At 44.5% G+C, this 14,238-nt stretch overlaps 1 protein-coding gene across 6 annotated transcripts in view; it reads left to right on the top strand.

Moving 5' to 3' along the window:
• LOC143315923 (sodium-driven chloride bicarbonate exchanger-like) overlaps positions 1 to 14,001 on the top strand; it is a 37,961-nt gene extending 23,960 nt beyond the window's left edge. For 3 of the 6 annotated variants that reach the window (XM_076723493.1, XM_076723492.1, XM_076723494.1), the window contains 19 exons: positions 157 to 314; positions 467 to 554; positions 1,658 to 1,804; positions 2,464 to 2,564; positions 4,233 to 4,407; positions 5,317 to 5,450; positions 5,620 to 5,865; positions 7,193 to 7,298; positions 8,054 to 8,215; positions 8,873 to 8,986; positions 9,494 to 9,655; positions 9,809 to 10,060; positions 10,196 to 10,264; positions 10,357 to 10,530; positions 10,619 to 10,741; positions 10,832 to 10,896; positions 11,395 to 11,508; positions 11,826 to 11,863; positions 12,272 to 14,001. In XM_076723493.1, the coding sequence (XP_076579608.1) occupies positions 157 to 314; positions 467 to 554; positions 1,658 to 1,804; positions 2,464 to 2,564; positions 4,233 to 4,407; positions 5,317 to 5,450; positions 5,620 to 5,865; positions 7,193 to 7,298; positions 8,054 to 8,215; positions 8,873 to 8,986; positions 9,494 to 9,655; positions 9,809 to 10,060; positions 10,196 to 10,264; positions 10,357 to 10,530; positions 10,619 to 10,741; positions 10,832 to 10,896; positions 11,395 to 11,508; positions 11,826 to 11,838 (2,403 nt within the window). In that variant the 3' untranslated portion in view covers positions 11,839 to 11,863; positions 12,272 to 14,001. The remainder of the gene's footprint in view (positions 1 to 156; positions 315 to 466; positions 555 to 1,657; positions 1,805 to 2,463; positions 2,565 to 4,232; positions 4,408 to 5,316; positions 5,451 to 5,619; positions 5,866 to 7,192; positions 7,299 to 8,053; positions 8,216 to 8,872; positions 8,987 to 9,493; positions 9,656 to 9,808; positions 10,061 to 10,195; positions 10,265 to 10,356; positions 10,531 to 10,618; positions 10,742 to 10,831; positions 10,897 to 11,394; positions 11,509 to 11,825; positions 11,864 to 12,271) is intronic. The other 3 variants (XM_076723489.1, XM_076723490.1, XM_076723491.1) reach the window with 1 other exon arrangement.
• Positions 14,002 to 14,238: the final 237 nt, after the last annotated feature.

The following is a 14,238-nucleotide window of genomic DNA, read 5'->3' on the forward strand; positions in this document are numbered from 1 at the left end:
AACAGGAGTAAAGCTTGTTTTCTTTAGTTTGGTGCACCATCAGAGTCAAACATTATTTTGGATTTTTATTTGGATGACCACTCAAGCCATATATTTTTTATTCTAATACTTTTCCCCAAAAAAGTGGTGTTGTTATGGTTTCTTTCTGGCTCCCAGATCGACCTCCACTTCATGAAGAAGATCCCACCTGGTGCGGAGGCATCCAACGTCCTGGTGGGGGAGCTTGAGTTCCTAGACCGCCCCGTGGTGGCCTTCATCCGCCTGGCTCCTGCCGTGCTGCTCAACGGCCTGGCTGAGGTTCCCATCACCACCAGGTTATACACCAGCTGCTGGAACCCCCCCCCCGCCTGCCCCTGATCTCTCTCTCTCTTTCAAATCTGGATGGTTGAGCTGATGCTTCCCTGAACGTTTCATCAGAAAAGGATTTGACTTTAACCTCAAACCTGTCGTTCTTTGTGTTGCGCAGGTTTCTTTTCATCCTGCTCGGCCCCCTGGGAAAAGGTCCACAGTATCATGAAATTGGCCGGTCTATTGCTACCCTGATGACTGATGAGGTGAGGCCAAAGTCACTGCTTTACTTGAGTAAAAGTAGTAACACAACAATGTGAACAAGCTCTATTACAAGTCCTGCCTTCAAAATATTACTTAAAAGTGCATAAGAACTGAGTGTCTGAAGACTCGACTCGGCTCGGTGACCCATAGACGTTGAAAAATGCTCGATTTCTGGAGCTCCGCCAAGATATTATGAATAATAAATAGCAGGAAAGTCACACCTTCAGTTGCAGCTGCTGGCACTAGAATTAAATGAGAAAACACTAAATTCAGATGAGAGATAGGCTGTCCATTGTGAAATTATGACTATAACCATGTCCAAGTTATTGTTACTCAATAATTTCACCTCTTCATATCGTATCATTACCTCTGATTTATTAATGTGCCATTTCCTGCTTTTAGTTATTTAAAGAGCTCCATAAACTTAAATATCATAATAAAAAAGTAATTGAATTTTAAAAACCTAAGCCATCTTATATTTAATACTTGTTTTTTGTGGTTATATACGGCATTATGGCAGCTTAGCGAGTAGAGAAGCCATCCCATAAATCAAAAGTCCACTTATCAGCGCCGCAGTTGCTTTTATATAACTGAGCCCGACCTTTGACCTCAGGAGAAGCCTTCGGGGATCAGCAGAGTATGACATGAAAACTGTGACAGGATTTCCCACAGTGCAGCTATGAGCTAATGTCACCGCCCATCATCAGAGCCAGATGTTGCTTCTTTTTTTTTTTTTTCATTGGCAGGCGTCCTCTGGGACGTACGCGAATAGAAGCAAATGGATGTCAACCTACTTCATCATATATGGGAATGACTTGTGGCCATCCCTGTGATTAGCTTTTCAGCTACCTTGTGCAATTTTTCGTAAAAATAAGCTTTTACTCTGATGCTGGGATGCTTGAAATATCATTTGCATCTGAATGTTTCACAGTGTTGCTGTGTTCATGTATGGAGATGGGAATAATCCTCGGCTGAATAAAGCTTTTGCAGCCCTGGTGTATAAATGCCTCTCTGTAAATCCACTGAAATACACTCAGTGACTCCGAAACAAAGAAGAAAATAATCATTGAACTCATATTTATGCCTCCTCTCATCTGCTCCGCAGATTTTCCACGATGTTGCGTACAAGGCCAAAGACAGGAACGACCTGGTGGCAGGCATCGATGAGTTCCTGGACCAGGTGACGGTGTTACCTCCCGGAGAGTGGGACCCCTCCATCAGAATAGAGCCTCCCAAAAACGTGCCCTCTCAGGTAAACTCCCTTTTTTGCACACGTTTGTCTATTTGTTGTTGTAAGGTAAGGTAAAAAGGATGATTGTTCTGCTTCTTCTTCAAAAAGCACTGAACTATTTGAGAGACTGATTAGAGTTTGAGAGTCCCTGTATGCATTACCATTCTTGTGAGCTCCCTCTGCTTTGCGCTGCCTGCTGAGAAATTTTGAAACATCTGCGCTCTCCTCTAATCTCAACTGCGTTGTACTCTGTGCTTTGATGCCTCTCCCCAGGGTTCTGCTCTCAATCCTCTCCAAAACATTAGTTATTTTTCCTCCATCGGTTATTTTGGTCTACTTTGAAAAGCAATCCGCCATCTTGTTCGGGAGAGAAATTTAGTCATCTCACAGAAGGCTGCTCCAGATGATTAAAAGTCTTGTTTTTCTTTTTCTCTTTGTCATTAGTCTCCTGAGGTGAATTAATGGCACGCCACTGTGCAATTAGATTATTATGCTGATGAACCCGAGATCAAAATATGCTCGATTCATGCATAAGAGATCGTTCATTTGGGACTGAAGCTTGGTTAAAAGTGTGTTAACATCTGGTGACTCAGAGGAGATTTAAGTGGAACTGACGCCTGTCGTTCTCGTGATGACGGCCAGTGACAGACAGTTGACTGGCAGTGATCTTAACCACACAGGAAAAGCGGAAGATTCCCCCTGTTCCCAACGGAGTGACAGATCTTGGAGAGTCGGAGGAACACGGAGGGCACGGTGGCCCTGAGCTCCAGCGCACTGGGAGGTGAGTGTGAGAAAGGAACGCCATGATTTGTGATGTACAGACTTGAGATCTCCGAGCTCGCCTTTGTCCCATCTTCCTGTCGCCTGTTAGCTGCCTCGCTTTCCCCGAACTGTAAATTTAGCGCTCTTAAGAGGCGGGCTACCCTATTGGCCCATTATCATTCCTCACACTTCAACTCCACAAAGACTTTTTGTTTGAGTTGGAATTCATTGTGACTTCCCAGCTCTCCATCCCACTCACCAAGTCACACATGCTTCAATATTTCATTTGATTAATTATTTAAAAACACTCACGCCTCAGTCGCAGTGATGCAGACTGCTCCTCACACTGCGTATTACATCCACTCAGTGCATTTACTCAAGTACTGCACATGGTTGAAATACTCCTACCATATGAGGTGCTTGTACTTTACTTGAGTACTTCCATTGTATACTTCTTTATACTCCTACTTGACTAAATGCATCTGACAGCTAAAGTTACCGGATACTTTTCCACCATTGGTTTGGCTGGCACTAAACAATCTGACAACACCTGATTGTAAAATTAGCACCAGCTAGTTGATAGAAATGTGCATTATTATTATTATTATTATTATTATTCTTTTTTAATTTGCTCGACATTTGGAGGAAAACTTGACTTGTGAGTTGTCAGCAGTTCCACTAAAGAGACATTTCCCGTCTGAACGTCTCAGGGTTTCATTTCTCAGTGATTCCCTCATTTCTCTAATGAGCCCTCACGTCCATCCTGTGCCTCAAACTGTTTGTTTCTAACAGTTTCTGGTGCCACAAAACTGTGATTTGTGATTACTGTGCTGACTCATTTGTGTTCGGTGTTCATCTTTGTGTAACACAGTAGAAAATATATCAAGACATTCTGACAGCAGCATTTTTGGCATCAAAAAGTGGCAGGTGGAAATGTTTTGTGTTCATTATTAAAGAAATGTTGCTTTAACCTGTAGCTCAAACCATGTTGCGAAAGTGATAGCTCTCTGAAGTCCCAGGGTAATTCATTAACGTGTGAGAAAACACCATTTAAGGGTCAAAAATCAAACGACACGTGTAGTTGTTCCTGGTCGGAGCGGCTGTTCATAAGGCACACGTGAAAATACCACAGCGTGGCACAATCACGTTTTCATCACCTGATGACAAGCAGGGGATTCTTGGAGCCCGGCGTGAACAACAATGGGATGATTCAGCGGTGTTTGGTGGAGATCTGGGTGGTTTAGTAGCAGCAGAGCGAGTGATGTGCTGCTGCTGAGCTGCGGTACGCTGCGGCTAAGATTGGCCGGAAGCCCGGGCTCAGCTATCGACTCCCTCCCTCCCGCTCCTCCACCACCACCACCACCACCACCACCTCCTGGGACGTGACATCGCTGCCTACTGCTCAGGCTGAAATAAGCATAACGTCCCGCCCACTGTTGCCATAGCAACCACCTCCCGCTAGTTCACCGCCGTCCCGGCTTGCCGCAGCAGGAGAGCCTGCTCGCTGTGGCTGAGCGCCGCTCAAAGACTGATGCTCGAGTGGACAAATGTGCACACACACGCCTCTTACGTGGATATAAACACACACAACTTGTCCCTTCAGTGTGGCTCAATGTCAGCATAACATGGAACACCTTATCTTAACGTTTACCTGAGATTCTTTCATGAAGTCCCCTTTTCCCCACAGGATATTTGGCGGGCTGGTTCTTGACATCAAGCGAAAGGCTCCTCACTACCTTTCCGACTACACAGATGCCATCAGTCTCCAGTGTCTGGCCTCCTTCCTTTTCCTCTACTGCGCCTGCATGTCACCTGTCATCACCTTTGGAGGACTCCTGGGCGAGGCCACAGAGGGACGTGTGGTAAGAGGCAACATCTTCATTGCTCCAAAGAGACATGTCTCAGTTTTGTCCTAAACCTGAGACAGCTGCTTTTTTGGCCACTTGGGTGTCCAGGAAACAAGTTGTGAACAGAACGTGGACATATTAGAACTTATTAGAACACATTAGAGCAGCGTTTTTGGTCTCTAGTCGCTCTCGTCTGTCGTGTGGTGCTGAACAGGTAGTGTACTGCAGATCTTTAGAGCCGTTTGATTGAAAATGACGCTGTGAGTGCAGTGAGAGTGAAGCAAAACAGCTGGACAGCTAAACAATGAGCCGACACTCACTTAAAAGCTCAGAGAAGCCGAAGAGAGCTGCAGGTTCATTCATCTATCACACGTAGCTGCATTTAAGCCGCCGTACAGTCATTCACGAGAATGGATCTTCTGTTTAGCAAACAGCAAAAGGTCAGGTGTTTTCTCCAATCTCCATCCAGTACATAGGCCTAGTGTCTGGGGACAACATGACTCAGAGGCTCTTTTCCAACAGCATGCTACATCAAAGTCAAGCAGTTAACACATCTATTGCTCAAAGACACCTTGAAACTAGTTGCTGAGTCAAGGAAACACACACTCTCCCTTGAATTTCTAATGTTGCTCCACTTTCCATCACTTTCATTAAGAACTTCTATACTTCATTAAGCTTGTGCGGTGTTTTTCTCCCTGCTAGCAGCGTGGCTCTAGGACAGCGTCTGTCTTTAGGCTGGTTGAAGGGTCGTGTTCCAAGGCTGGATTTTTAGATATTTGCAGTAAAATAAACCTGGAACTTCCAGTTTCACTCTGGCTCTCTGTACCTGCTGAACATGAGCATGCTAGCTTCGTCAGCCTGAGCTTTGCATGTGTTTGACTGTGTGATGCAGTTGAACGAGAGCGTGATTTCCTGTGTTTTCAGAGTGCGATTGAGTCCCTGTTTGGGGCCTCCATGACTGGGATCGCCTACTCTCTTTTTGCCGGTCAGCCCCTCACCATCCTGGGCAGCACGGGGCCTGTTCTTGTCTTTGAGAAAATCCTCTTCAAATTCTGCAAGTAGGTTATCTTCTTTTCCTTGTTTTGTTGTTTAGCACAACATATTGTGTTTTGGTTACGGTGGAATATTTCACTGTGGATGGTGGATGTGTCTCTGCTGCTTGAATAGAGATGTCATATCTAATTGCTTATTCTGTGTGTGCGTGCGTGTGTGTCCTGTCCCTCTCAGGGAATACGGCCTCTCCTACCTCTCCCTGAGGGCCTGTATTGGCCTGTGGACGGCTTTCTTCTGTCTGCTGTTGGTGGCCACCGATGCCAGCTCGCTTGTCTGTTACATCACACGCTTCACAGAGGAAGCTTTCGCTGCGCTGATCTGCATCATCTTCATCTACGAGGCTCTGGAGAAGCTGCTCCACCTGGGGGTTCACTACCCCATCAATAAAAACAACAACCTTCAGAAACTCACACAGTACTGGTAAGTGCTCTGTCGAAATCCCCAAGTTCTGCTTTTTGTTTGTTTGTTTGTTTGTTTGTTTAATCCTAATTTTAGTTTCGGACTGTTGGGTAAAACAACTCTTTTGAAGTAGCGTTTTTCACTACTTTCTGACATTTTATAAAGGTAGAGATGTGAGCTGGACTGTGTATCAAAATCTGGACTCCTTGGGGTCATAACTCAGTCAATCCCACAGACATGATACATATATTTTTCGATTTACTGTGACTCATCCATTTTGAATGAACATCCACTTAAAAATCATTAAAAACGATGCCTTTATACTTCAGAACTTGCCTACAAATCATCATGTTTTTAAGTTTACATCAGTCCCAAAGTATTCCAGTCACAGCTGTGTGAACATCCATGGCTACACTGCAAACAGGAACAACTAATAACTGATTCGGCTCACTTTTACTGGTGACACTTTGGTTAATGCAAACAAATACAGACTAGAGAACTGGAGCTCATGCTGTAGCACTCAGTTTACTAACTCGGGGGGGGGGGGGGGGGGGGGGGGGGTTATGGGGATGTTCATCCAGATTTCATCAAGAAGGAAATGTTTTTGACAAATAGTCTAATGGACAGTGAATCAGTCAAAAAGGAATGATTTCCTTTGTCGTCGTTGTCGGTGCAGCATGTGTTGCGTACGCAGTGTACCCAACTTTGCACATTTGCCCACACGTGCTCAAGTGTTTCGCAGCATCACCAGACGACAGATGTTGCTGTGGCGTGGTAGACACACTGTTCAGTTTTCCTGTAATGGGTTTTGCTTTATGGTGAATAATCCCATGTTGAGTGTGTGTCAGGAGCATCATGCATTATCCCGCTACATACTGTAAGCTGGCTAGCGGCTGTTTGAAGCCAAGAGCTCCGTCTGTGGGCTTCTGTTGTGGTGTCGTGGACAGCAGGGGATGCTGACATTTAGTTTCATAACATGCCAGCAGAGCAAGTCTCTTCATGTTGATGGTTGAACATTTGTTGAAGGGAACGTTGCAGGGCTGCAGCTAATGATTTCATTATCAAATTCATTGTTTGCGATATATAAAATGTCAGAAAATTGGAAAAAAACTGGCCCTGACTAATTGAAACTGAACTTCAAATACAAAGATAGATAGTTTAATATCCTAGAACACTCACAAACCCAGCAAATATCCACATTTGAGGAGCTGAAAACAGCGAAATAAACGTCCTTTTTTAAGCCACTTACAGTATATACCGTATATGCAATCTTAGATATAAAAAAACATTGAAATTGTTAATATTATAATATAGTATTAAGAAAACTAAATAAAAACATCCCCCGTAGGTGTGCCTGCGTGGAGCCCAGGAACCCCAGCAATGAGACCCTGCGGTACTGGGAGGAGAGAAACATCACGGCCTCCCAGGTCAACTGGACCATGCTGGAGGTCAAGGTAAGGAACCCTTGACACTCATGAGGGTTATTTACGGACTTGAGGAGGAAACAGGAGTACACTTCTAATGACTGGTAAAGGTCTGGATGTGGAGGCTGTGAAGGCAGAGCAGTGGAAGTGTGGAGGAGAGAAGAGGAAATGCTAACGCTGACAGAAATAGCACATCTCATCACAGTCGCCAGCCTGCAAACTTAACCCACAAACAAAATACCCTTGAAAGTTGGGGATATTTCTCGCGGTCTCTGGCACCGTCTTGGGTCTCACTTAGCCCACACTTTGCTCGATCAAGAAGCGTCATAAGTCTAGGCTGGGATTAAGAACGTGTGGGCAGGATTTCACAGGATTTATCCGTGCTGAATGAGCGTGGAGATGCAGTGTGAAGAGCGGATTTCTTTCGCTGTCACACACAAATCAATCATGCCACTGGCGGCGTGCTGCGTCACTCCCACACGTGCTTGTAAGGCGTATAGTAACAACTAGTTGGGCAGGGTCACGGTAGGGTGTTGGGATTGTGTGCAAATGGATGAATCATGCACTATGCAGATATTTAAAGCACAGAGTACTGAAGAAATCAATACTGAATGTACCACGCTGTCGATATTCAGACTTCACTAATTCACTACTGATATCCATCGTCACCATCATCTCCACTGCCATCGTTATTATTGGCCCCATTATCCCCGTCCTCCTCACGCTCGCCATCCTGATTAACATCATCATCGTCATCATCATCATGTGTCCTCTGGTGCCAGTAGGAGTGCGAGATGTTGCACGGGGAGTTCGAGGGCAGCGCCTGTGGCCCCCACGGCCCCTACATCCCCGACGTCCTCTTCTGGTGCGTGGTCCTCTTCTTCTCCACCGTCTTCATGTCCGCCTTCCTCAAGGAGTTCAAGACGAGCCGCTACTTCCCCACCAAGGCACGTATGGCGCTACTGACACCCCCAAATACCACACAAACACTTGGATGTAGGAGCACTTTTGAAAGTACTCACATTTTAAGGGAGTTCTTGTTTTCTTGTGTTCTTGAAGCTGTAAAATGAAACCCGCCTCATTAATTTTACATTCCTCCATTTACTCATTTTGCTGTGGGACTGGAATTACACTGAAATTGGTGTCCCTGCCACAACTTTGCCTCTGTCTGTGTCATTTTAGATTGTGCTGCCATCTATTGGTTGTTTCATGACACAGCAGAAATCCTGCAGTGTGTGTGGCCTTTTCTATGCGTGCAATTTCTATGATTTATCATTGAGATGACACTCATGAGCGTAATATGTGGCGTGATGCTGACGCTCATCTATGGTCGACCAGCGCCACCTTGTGGTGATGAATACTGTACTGAGGTCTGGCTGCTGATGTCAAAATACATACAAAAGACATTTGTATTAACACCACAACAGGGTAACAAACTGAAATATAAAGAGGATGCATGAACAGATATCAACTCCCGGGAGAGACGATCACATATATTCACATTCAATCAGTGTGTGATGTTTGCCTTCGGTGTGTTTTTTTTGATCCTGCACCTGCAGAGGTGGACACTGTCTGAAGAGTGTATGTCTCTTTGTTCCCTTCAGGTGCGGGCCATCATCAGTGACTTTGCTGTTTTCATCACCATCCTCACCATGGTCTTGGTAGATTATGCCTTGGGGATCCCCTCACCCAAATTACAGGTCCCCAACAAGTTCAAAGTGAGTCCACATGAAAGCCTCCCTTCTAAAAAGCTGCTGTGTGCATCTGTTTTATACCATCCTTTTACTTTAGATCTTCAAATGAAAAAGACAATGGGACAATGAACGCACAGTATTGTTTGGATTTTCTGGTTTTAGTTTAGTTTTTAGATCTGTTTCAGCACATTTGATTGTACAAGAGCAGAAAACTTTAGTAAAAGCACAAGTGCCACACTGAAAATACTCCATGAGAAGTAAAAGTCCTGCAATCAAAACCTTACTTAAGTAAAAGTGTGTAAGTATTAGTTGCATGCACAGCAGTAGATCATATTCTGTAAGATCATCATGTGTCTGTAGCGTGGCTGTCCTGTGAGAACCACACACCTCTAAAAATTTTTTTGCTGAATCATTGAAATCCTTTTGGGAGAACTGCAAACTGTCCGTTATGTCTTGTATGTAGTTGAATAAGGATCCTCCTCCTGCTTGATTCCTCTTTCTCATTTCTACCTTTCATCTCGCTCTCCTCAGCCAACCAGGGACGATCGTGGCTGGCTTATAAACCCTGTGGGCCCCAACCCCTGGTGGACCACCATCATCACCTTCATCCCTGCTCTGCTCTGCACCATCCTCATCTTCATGGACCAGCAGATCACAGCCGTCATCATCAACAGGAAGGAGCACAAACTGAAGGTACTCCAGAACTCCTATACAGCACAAAGAGCCGCATGAACGCCTCCTGAACGCACTTATGTTTGTAAATCACCTGCTCTCATCGATGCAGAGAATCGGTCGCGTTGCTTGTACACATAACAAACTCTTTGTCGTCTTCTTGTCAATCTCCAGAAAGGCTGCGGCTACCACCTGGACCTGTTTGTGGTGGGAGTGATGCTGGGCGTGTGCTCGGTGATGGGCCTGCCGTGGTTCGTGGCAGCCACCGTGCTCTCCATCTCCCACGTCAACAGCCTGAAGCTGGAGTCGGAGTGCTCGGCCCCCGGGGAGCAGCCCAAGTTCCTGGGCATCCGAGAGCAGCGCTTCACCGGCCTCATGATCTTCACCCTGATGGGCTGCTCCGTCTTCATGACCTCTGTGCTAAAGGTCAGAGGACTCTGAAATGTCCTCAGTCTTTCAGTTTTCTTTCCTCTCTGGATGTTTTCAAGGAAATATTTATAAGAAGAATTACACAGCAGTAGTGTTAGTCCTGTTCCTGAACATTGATCTGTGTGTCTCCAGTTCATCCCCATGCCTGTGCTGTATGGAGTCTTTCTGTACATGGGAGCCTCCTCGCTCAGAGGCATCCAGGTGAGCACAGACTCAGTGTCTCATTAGAAGAACCGATGGAGAGAAGATGCAGGATGCACTCTTAAATGGATTGTCTGTTTGTACCTGCGCAGTTCTTTGACCGTATAAAGCTGTTCAGCATGCCCGCCAAACATCAGCCAGACTTCATCTACCTTCGCCACGTCCCACTGAGGAAGGTGCACCTCTTCACCATCATCCAGCTCAGCTGCTTGGTCCTGCTCTGGGTGATCAAGACCTCCAAGGCTGCCATCGTCTTCCCCATGATGGTAACCGGAGTGCATTTGCGTGTGTGTGCATGCTTGTGCGCTGAATGCATCGTGATTGGTTGATTTCAGTCTGTTTCTGCTGCTTCAGGTCTTGGCCCTGGTGTTCATCCGTAAGCTGCTGGACTTCATCTTCACCAAGAGGGAACTGAGCTGGCTGGATGACCTGATGCCAGAGTGGAAGAAGAAGAAGCTGGAGGACGCACAACAAGAGGTGCAGGAATAGACTGTGATTGCTTTATATCTCCACCACAGCTGCTGTCCCTGCAGTGTTTTACATGTCCTCTGTTGTGTGTTTCTTCAGGAGGAGCACAGCATTATTGCAGAGGAAGAAGGCATCGTACAAGTGCCACTGGAGGGAAACTACAAGTGAGTCATTTAGATCTTTAATCATATTCTGCATTTAAGTTTCCAAAGTAAAAGTAGAATAATCCATGTTTTAGCATTTATGGTGAAGCTAATTTCAGTGACTTTATTATTAGGGAGTTTAATCTTTAACAGTGCATCCTATTATATAAAAGGATCATGTTTAGTATCTAAAAGATGAGTCTGCTAAGTAACTTGTAAATAAATAAAATACAAAATAAATGTAGTGACGTACAATGTACAATATTTGCTTGTACAGTAGTATAAATACGGATTTTTATAAGGAAATGAGGATTAAATTAAGAAGAAATCAGAGCAACTGCAGCTACTTGAATGCAGCAGTCAGTGGTGATCTGATCTTGAAACACGTTTCTGATCAATTAAGTGTGAGGCTGAATCCTCTAAAACTCCTGTTGCTCTCAGCCTGTGTGCTCCTCAGCAGAAAACCTCCCTTGCAAAGTGAAATCATATTTTATTTTCTTTCTGTGTGTGTTTGTGCAGGAGTGACCCAGCCACAGTGAACATCACCGACGAGATGTCCAAAGGGTCGTTTGGGAACGTGTGGAAGAGCGTCAACCCCACTGAGAGCGCTAAGAAGGAACCAAGCGCTAAAAGGTTAGCCTCTTCACCCACCTTACTCTCAGATATCACAGAATACATCAAAGGACATGAACCTACTGAGTCCAATGTGTGTTTTTGCAGGGTCAAAACATTAATTTCAAGTGGGAAATGGTGTCTAAGCAAGCAGTGGCAGGTGTTTATTATTGAAAAGTTATGGAACATTTACTTTATATTTTTCCAGGAAACTGAGGAGCTAGTATGTTTGGATAAAGAGGGTTTATCTAAGAGCTGCCCTGCCCTCGCAGAGTTCCCACAGAGTAGACTAACATAGTGTCTCCTGCCTGCCTCTCTCATTCCATTCCACCCCCAAGCTCCCCTTCCTAACCTCTCAGAAGCTGATATCCCAAAGGTAAGTTGTTCCCAGTCCCTGTCGGCACGGAGAGTCTCGTGCTGTGTTTAGTGCTGATGGCTGCTGCATGACGAAAACGCTGCAGTCCGCGCTGCAGGCTTGGATTGGATGAGACAGTAATACATGGATGTTGGTGGAACACAGCATGGCTTGGGTGTGCATGTCATTGTGCATGTTGTAAAATCAGCCCGCTGGTATATTTCAATGTCACAGGATGTTGAAGTGCGACTGCGTAATGCTGATGAGCTTGAAGAGACGTGTTTGCATGCTGTGTCGTCTGCACTGTGCACTTTAGTTTTTGAAATGCATCTGTTGTGCAGAGCATGAAGCTATATGAAGTTGCCCTTTCTTAAGATTTCACTTGGTTTACTAGATTTTTTTTTTTTTTTTTTTTTTTTTTTGGTGCAGTAGTTCCAGTGGCGGCGAAAAGCGACACAAGCGCCGGAGGCATGAGAAGAGCTTGGACAGGGAGACAAGTTTGTGATGACACATACTGGCGGTGCCACTGTGCTGTCAATGAGTAGATCAAAAAACAAAAAACTTATACCGTGCCACACTCAGCCACCTTTGTACTGTGCTACACTGTGTTTTTGTCATGTAAGTCTGTGTGCAAGTTGTGTAAAACAAAGAAAAATTTGTTAGAAACAGTATTAACACGAGGAACCGAGACACATTCGTGTTCTTTTTCTATGTATATCAATGTTTGGTGATACCAGCAACAGAGGGAAGGCAGATTATATGACACTTACAGTAACTGCTGCGTCAATGGGCCAATTAAAAATTTTAAACAGTTTTTAAATCTACTTTATTTGTATTTTGTATGTTTTTATATTTTTCAAACAACTACAAGCCGTCCTTTTAAAAACCTGCCACAGCGAACCGCAAGCGTGTGGATTTAGTGCGCAGTATTGAATGCCGCCGATGCACCTCACAGTAGAAAACCTAAAGAGTAGATATTTGCCAATACTAATCTATTTCACTGGTATCTTCAAGAGTTGGCTCTATAGCGAATCTAGTAATTTTTTGGAAGTATTAAATATACATTTTCTATATTCTGTATATCTAAATGTTTTTGTGACAGTGACAGCTCATATCACTCCAGAGTCTTCTCCATTGCAACTCAACGTCTCTCCTCCAGTAAAGCATTTCCCCAAACAAGTGAGAGGAATAGTTTGACATTGTGGGAGATGCACTTATTGGTTTTCTGGCTCAGATTAGAACGAGATATTGCTCTCATGTCTGCGCTGAAGCTTGAGCCAGCAGCAGCCGGCTAGCTTAGCTTAGCGCAGAGGCTGTGAGTGGTGAAACGGCTTTAGCGTGTGTTGGCTGAGCGCAGCAAAGCCAATAAGATAGAATCTCCCAAAACACACTATTCCTTTGAGGACAGTATATTTCGGGGGCAGCTTATTGGAAAATTTTCAAGCTAGCATGGCGGCATAGTTCGGGTACTTTCAGTACCTCTAGCTACTTGGCCTTGGCTTTTTAAAAACCCAAATTTGCAAATGCTGAACTTCTGGGTGACTGTACAGAAAGCTCTATGTTTTCCACCTTCATACTCTTTGTCAACTTGTCAGTAAGTGTCATCCATGGACATGTGATCTCCTATCCAAATGACCCTCGATGTGTTAGCATCTGAAGCTAATTGTTTTTAAAAGAACACCTGCATGACGGTGAAACAGACTTGACTGTCCCGCTGCAGGACCATGGTTACTTCTAGAGATGCAATAATACCCTTTTTCTGGGAAGGGCAACATGTAATAAACGGTAAAGAGTCTTAACAATGTATAATACATAGTATATTTTATTCATGTAAAATGTTACTAATATAATACTAACATGAAGTCAGTGTTGAAGGCAGGTTTCTGTTGTAGATGTTCTTTTCCCATTGTCTAATTGATGGTTCTTAGTTGATTAGAGAAACTAATAATGGGTCAAAATTATATCAATATCACATATTTTGACCACTTCTGTGTGGAATTCTGCCTTAAATTTGGTAGTGATAGCTGTACACTTTCTGTTGAATAATTTAAGTCACCTGTATAGAAGACTATCAGTTCAGATCTGTTGTTATAATGTGATTTGTTTCACGAGAACGAGAGCGTGAGCGAGTGAGAGCATAAATAAAGATGTTAAAGAAACTGCTGAAACCATGCGGTTCGTTATTGATCTCTGTGCTTGCTCTTGTCCACAGGGAGGTCAGAGGTCAGCGGGGGTTCTAACGTAGGATATTCCATTCTCACTGCACCGCTATGTATAGATATTTTTCCAGTATTGTACCATCCTGTAATCCCCAGAGTTATTCTATACAAGTCTTCAGCTGCAGTTGTGTGCTCACTGGCTTCCTCGTGTCCACCTTTGACCTCAGGAGCTCCGTG

The sequence above is a fragment of the Chaetodon auriga genome, chromosome 23, assembly GCF_051107435.1.
Source record: "Chaetodon auriga isolate fChaAug3 chromosome 23, fChaAug3.hap1, whole genome shotgun sequence".
In the NCBI taxonomy this organism is placed as follows: Eukaryota; Metazoa; Chordata; class Actinopteri; order Chaetodontiformes; family Chaetodontidae; genus Chaetodon; species Chaetodon auriga.